Genomic DNA, 7,083 nt, shown 5'->3' with positions numbered 1-7,083 from the left:
GCTGCATTGTGCATAGGCCAAGAAAGCTTTCCGCCTCACATTAGCATGTACTCACGGCTGAATAAGCCTGTGGAAATAAATGCCGAGATCCATTCGCATGAGACCTCGCTTGATTTCCCATTATGAATGCTCTACTAGCGTTCAAGCAAGTTCTAAACGGTGCATCTTGCTTGTCCTTTGATATTGTATGGTGGCCCTCTTTTAGCTTACACACAGCATCATTCTACCCAACGACAATCCTGGGTGCCTAGCCACCAAAGTTAGTGTTTATTTTTGGTTTGTACGCAAGGCATCTACTCTCATTGGATGTTAGCTATCCATGCACACTACGTGTTTTTTTTTCTTTGTATACTGGTCAACCCCAAATCTCAATGCTCTGGTGTTTTTCTTGCCAAGAAAGTAACTTTACATTGTATTTTTATTTCCCTTGAAAGATATTGATGTTTTTTCAGTGATAGCTAAAAGAATGCCATCAGTTAAGAGGGTAACCTGTCACATAAGGAAACTTATGCAAACTGTAAGTTGCTTACTTCCTCTGTATTTGCTAATGGTAATGTATTCTTCCACTAGGTCTTGGGAACACCAACAAGGGAGCAAATAAGAGAAATGAACCCAAACTACACTGAATTCAAATTCCCTCAAATCAAGGCACATCCCTGGACTAAGGTAAGTGTGTGCATACAGTACAGAGTGTGCTGCAAACCAGGGTGTAACAGTCAGTAGACGGGGCAGTCTTTTAATATATATAAATGTGTTGTTATACATCAGTTAGATAGTGACTAACAATGTAAACAACACATTAGGAGATTTATGCATGTAAGTAGTTTGCTTGAAATTGGCGTATATGTAGGCAAGAACGGACCTGGAGAGAAATGTCATCGCTTGATGAATAACAGACGCTAATGGTCTTAGACTTCATTGAGGAAACACGAATTGGGTGCAGGTATCCAACAGGTGGCCTTATTACTACCTCAATCAAAGAGAACAGGCTCATACAAACAATATTTTAACACCATTCGATTACTAGTTTGTGTGGGAGAAACCAATTGTTTTTTAAAAGAACCCTCACCCACCAACCAAGTGGGTGGCAGGCTTCATCATCAGGTTCCCACTGAGGGTGTCGAGTGCAACCGGGTGTGCTGCGACGCCTGAATTATAGCGCCCTTATTACTGCATCATTTTGTTGTTGGAGTATAAATTCTTTATTTCTTATTTATTGGTTAAAATTTTACCTCTTAATTTTTTAGGCTTTTCCACTTGAGTGCTGGGTTCTATGTTTTTTATGCTCGAGGCATTTCATACTTAAACCTTCATATATTTTTTCTACAAAAGATATCCAGACCAGATTTGCAGCCTTTTTTCGCCGATATTAGGGATTCTAAAGCTATCTTGGTTTTATTTATTCCCCCAGAACTGAGAAAATAATCAAAATATAACATTATTTAGGGGATTCTTTTTTCTCTTTTGAAAATGGCTGGGGGAAATGCTGTGCCAAAAAGAGCACACTTTTACATCACTGAAGGTGTGCTGTGCCAACATATTTATCTTACCAGCTTTCAGGAACAAGCAGAGTGGTTAGAAAAAAATTTCATTTTTCAAAGTCGTAGCCCCTTATTCTTATTCTGTGGTTTCTATCTACTTGAAGTAGGTGGTGGAAGCAGATGTGAAACCAGTCTGTGAACCCGGAAAGTTACACTTTTCTGAAAAGTAGACAACATAAGGAAATCTGCAGGCAGTCATTGTGTAGATAGCTTATGGTTCTCCAAACTAATCATTTAAATAAAAGAATTATGAAAATAAACTAGAAGGTAATAGAAAAAAGTGACCTTTTAATATGTAATTTTCTCTATGGGTAATTTACAAAAGTGTTGTACTGTTACATCAGTCAACCCCTTCTTATTGCAGAGATATATAGTGTTTGGTTCTCTAAAAACATGCAATGCCCGTTACCTAGAACTGAACTGCAGCATATAATTTTTCTATGTTTACCGACTATTCTTCAATTTATGTAGTAAAATCTAATGAATGAAAAGTGGGAATGAAAAAAACCTTAGGTTTTTATTTAATATGATCAATGTATAGAATTTAGGAATAGTTAATACACGCGCAACCCTGTATTTAGGATTGCTCATTCTATCTGGATTGGGAGACTAAAGGGAGTGGTCTGCCGTTGGATACCAGTTAGAGGAGGAGGACAACTGGTATGTGGATCTGGACTGGACACATCCCCAGATACTGGCTTGACCTGGTCACTCACCTCTGCTGTCGCTACAGAGGAGGGTGGCTCATCGCAGTGGTGGTGCGGAGGATAGCTGAGGTTCTCGACCTTACCCCACCCTTAGTGGCAATCAAGACGACTGTCTGGACATAGGTGCTTCAGCCGGGTGTTGCCCCTTCCGAAACATTACTCCCATTCACTGACGCCCTTACTGATGTACTACTCAGGCCTAGTCCAATCCCTGCACAGGGGCTCATGTGCATAGGACAATTGCCCACCGCCATCTCCGTACCCTATTGGACCACAGTTTCCTTACCCCACACCCTGAGAGATTGGTGGTCCATCCCTCCAGCTCTAGAGTTTACCCAAGCGCATTCCCCACCACTCCACTGGACAGGGAATCCAAAAGGCTGGACACCTTTGTGAAGAGGATATTCTCTTCCGCTAGCCTTGCACTACAGTCTGAACACTGCCTGCCTCTTGGGCTGATACTCCCTTGCCATCTTGGACTTAGTTGCACAAGTGCTGCCCAATTTTCTCGGACAAGGCCTGAGCCATACTCTTTCAATTAATGACGGGAGGGACGCAGCCAAGTTCACCATACAATGTGGACTGGATATGACCGGCTCACTGGGCAGAACAATTTCATCGTTGGTGGCCCTTAGGCGCCAAGCCTGGTTGAGAACCACTGGCTTTTCGGGGCATGTCTAAGACTCTCTCATGGCATGCCCTTTGAAGGTGCCCGGTTGTTGTGAGAGAAGGCAAAATGTGCACTCGAGCCCTTTAAAGATAGCAGAGCTGCAAGCAGGCACTTGTGCCTTTCTATGGCACGCCAACTGCAACCAACGTTCTGCCCCTTTCGTAGCCGAGGGAGGGGCTTCTCACTGTGTCTTTATTATTTGCCCAGCAACCCCAATGAATCTTTTTGTGGCTGAGGACGCAGTTCCCTCAGACACGTTAGACAGGAAGCCAGAGGTTGAGCCAGTCCAACCCCCTCCATCCTCGCCAGCTGCAGCCTCCAAACCCCTTTCAAATGCCCTCGGACCACCATGGGCTTTCAGTGGGGGTCTGGATTGCCATTACCTGCACCACTAGAGGTCAGTAACATCATACTGTGGGTTTTGCAGCTATCCCTTTTGTAACTGCCTCCCCTCCCCCCACCCTCCCAACCCAACATGCCACTAGCTGACCGAGGACACCTCTCCTGCTGTGTCAGGAGGTGTTATCTCTCTTGGCCACAGAAGCTATAGGGAAGGTAGCAGCATCAGAAATAGTTAGTGATTGCTGTTTCCTCTATTTTCTGGTGCCCTAGAATAACAAAGGACTTTGTCCTATTTTAGATCTGTGCCTTTTCGTGTCATAATTTTTTATTGGAGTTCAAAGATAGGCAATCGCTTTCTGAAAAAGGAGAAACTCAAAGGTCAGGTCGGACTGTGACAGTAAGGAGTGCCCTGTGAGGAGGGGAGCAGCTGATCCGGGGACCTGGTGGGTGCTGCAGGGTGCGAGAGTACAGGCGGCTGGCGATAAGGGTGGTGGACCTGCGCCTCTGGGTGCTCTCCTCCCTCTGCGCCATGTGGGGGAACAGCGGCACCTTCGGGGGTTAGTTGGCTGCCTCGCCCCCCCTTTTCCCTCGGCAACGCATAGCGGTCTCCTTTGGGTCCGATTGCAGCGGCGGTGTGGGCCCCCCTTGTGATTTTTTTTAAGTGTGTCCTTTACTAAACGCGGGTATAACTAGTCCATGTACAAAAGGAACACTCGCTTTGTTGAGGAGGCCGGTTTAGAGGTTACTTGGTAGAATGACTTTCCGTGAGCAGCCTCTACCCTGTTCAGTTCACTCTTCTTTGTAAATCAAGCCATACAGTTGCATCCCGAACAGCGCATCATATATCACAGCCTAGGCTGAGCAGGGAATGGAATGGAATGGAAAAGCAGCAGATTTCACCACACCTCTTTCCCTCAATTATTCAATTATAACATATTAAAACAGGAAACAGATATTAGCCCAACGCAGGATCATTAAACAATATGTGCACACACTACTTTCTGTTGTTTTATATCAATAATTCAGCGGATTCGATATCTGAATTCCAGGCAACGATGCTACACATCCGTGACTGAATGAATAACAACCAGTTAAAATTAAACCAATACAAAACAGAAGTGATCCTTATAGGTGGTCCCCTGAACCCTTGGAACGCACATTTTTGGCCAAGTGAACTAGGCTCTTCACCTAACCCTTCTTCCTCAGCCAAAAGTCTGGGAGTGATCATCAATAGTGACCTCGCCATGAAATCTCAGTTACGAGCAGTAACTTCCACCTGTGTCTTTCAATTGAGGAAAATAAGGAAGATTAGGAGATTACTCACTCGGGAAGCTTTAATCCAGGTGTTCCTAGCCATGGTGATATCACACCTGGATATGCCAACTCTCTATACTTTGGCATCCCGCTCTATCGCACCAAAAGACTGCAGATGGTCCAGAACCAGGTAGCCAGGTTGATATCCCATCAACCCAGATGTGAACACATCTCTCCCACTATGAAAGAGCTACATTGGCTTCCCATCTCACAATGATGTGCATTTAAAGTTGGCTGCCTTGTTTTTAAAACCCTGCATGGTGGTAGCCCAAAATTTATATCCAGACTTTCATATCACCCTCTGAGCACACTAATGAGTAACTAAAGGACGGTTTCAACCAGATTAGAGTTGCAAAAAGAAATTAAATAGCTGGCAGTCCACTTAATATCATGAAAAAATCAAGTCCGTTCTCCAGACGTAGTAGTCTCTGCAGATCTTCAAGGGTTTATTCCAAAGTAACATAAGCTCTATACATCAGTCTCTGTACATGGATGGTACATCAGCCAACACGTGTTTCGTCGTGTATTTATATCACACATAGACTTCTTCAGGGCTCAAAGTAAATAGAATTTTCAGGATATAGAACTCCTTCGTCTTGATTACCAGGAAAAATGATCAAAAATTACCATAAGTACGTGTTCAGTATTCCGCATAAAGATTCCAACGCTTTCAATAATACCTCCTCGTTAATTATTATCACGAAGTGGGTTTCATATAACGGAGGTAGCTTAATACTCCTGTATCATCACAGTATTCGTCTTTAAAACAGACTGAGGACTTAAACCCCAAAATATAGAGTATTTCCTTTTCGTCCCCGTAAATGTTTTAATTCTCAAAATGTAATATCCTCAGAACTCGTGATATATCAGGAGGAACGCCGACAAGCAGCAAGGATTTTTGCTGCCACCGTACAGGAGGAGAACGGAGGACCGGACTTGACTTTGGTGATATTACTTTGATGATCCTCCTGATTTATCACGAGTTCTGAGGATATTACATTTTGAGAATTAAAACATTTACGAGGACGAAAAGGAAATACTCTATATTTTGGGGTTTAAGTCCTCAGTCTTTTTTAAAGACAAATACTGTGATACAGGAGTATTAAGCTACCTCCGTTATATGAAACCCACTTCGTGATAATAATTAAAGAGGAGGTATTATTGAAAGCGTTGGAATCTTTATGCGGAATACTGAACACGTACTTATGGTAATTTTTGATCATTTTTCCTGGTAATCAAGACGAAGGAGTTATATATCCAGGAAATACTATATACTTTGAGTAATGAAGAAGTCTATGTATGATATAAATACATGCCGAAACACGTGTTGGCTGATGTACCATCCATGTACAGAGACTGATGTATAGAGCTTATGTTACTTTGGAATAAACCCTTGAAGATCTGCAGAGACTACTACGTCTGGAGAACGGACTTGATTTTTTCATGATATTAAGTGGACTGCCAGCTATTTAATTTCTTTTTGCAACTTTAATTTGGTTGAAACAGTCCTTTAGTTACTCATTAGTGTGCTCAGAAGGTGATTTGAAATTTTTCTTCTGTTTCAGAAATGTTGGGTATTGGATGCGCACCCTCCCTCTAGATGCACCACCCATTGACTGTATTGTGAACACAATATATTTTTCCCTGATATTATTGTGGACCGCCCGTTCAGCTGCTAGCATCCAAGTGTTTAGTATTTTATATCCAGACTTGTTCAGAAATATTTACCTGCACGTAGCTTAACCTTCTAACCATTCCGTCCTACAAACTGAAACGAATAGGTGGATGCAAGTTTTGGCATATTTGCACCCAGCTTCTGGAACACTCTTCCTTTAGACACAATAGAACCTGCACTGAACATTTTAGATTCCATAGGCTTCTTAAGACTTGGCTCTTTACCCAAACTTATAACTAGATTCTGCAGACAACTAAACATATAGGGTTTTAGCAATAACTTAATTTCAGCGCCAAGAAACCAATCTGTGTATGTGCGCTTTATAAGAAATGTTTAACATAACATAACTTTCAATACCACACAATCTGAACAAAACTGAAACTTAAAACTGTGGTCACTGCACCCCATCTAAACAAAATAGTAATACACACACACTAACTTCTGCTGCAGACTGGATAAGGGGGTTCTACAAATCCCATTCTGTTGCATACAGGAATAGAAATACACACACACACCAGGCGAGTGGAAATATGCATTCACCTTCTACTGCAACCACAGGGTCAGGGGAGTCCACATTCACCCATGTAAGAAAATGGGTTATTATTTGGGGAGGATGCGACTCCTTCCGAAGTAATATGTCCAAACGCCTTTAGGTCTAACACACAAGTTCAGTTAATAAGCCTGGGCATGTCCCCTGGTAGAAATGGGACACAGCAGACGGAAAAAAAAGAAAAAAGTGTGTAAAGTATTTTGCGTTATCAAAACAATGAGAAAGTCAAAACTCAGCACAATTAAAATCCCACAACCCTTTTCTAAAAATTGAGAAAACTTCAA

General features: G+C 42.4%; 1 protein-coding gene across 2 annotated transcripts in view; it reads left to right on the top strand.

Moving 5' to 3' along the window:
- The first annotated feature begins 574 nt into the window (after nt 1-574).
- GSK3B (glycogen synthase kinase 3 beta) overlaps nt 575-7,083 on the top strand; it is a 110,298-nt gene continuing 103,789 nt past the window's right edge. For both annotated transcript variants that reach the window (XM_086935617.1, XM_086935618.1), the window contains exon 1: nt 575-666. In XM_086935617.1, coding sequence (XP_086791743.1) covers nt 607-666 — 60 coding nt within the window. In that variant the 5' untranslated portion in view covers nt 575-606. The remainder of the gene's footprint in view (nt 667-7,083) is intronic.

This window comes from Lissotriton vulgaris, chromosome 8, assembly GCF_964263255.1.
Source record: "Lissotriton vulgaris chromosome 8, aLisVul1.2, whole genome shotgun sequence".
NCBI classification, from domain to species: domain Eukaryota; kingdom Metazoa; phylum Chordata; class Amphibia; order Caudata; family Salamandridae; genus Lissotriton; species Lissotriton vulgaris.
This window is presented reverse-complemented; position numbering and strand designations above follow the sequence as displayed.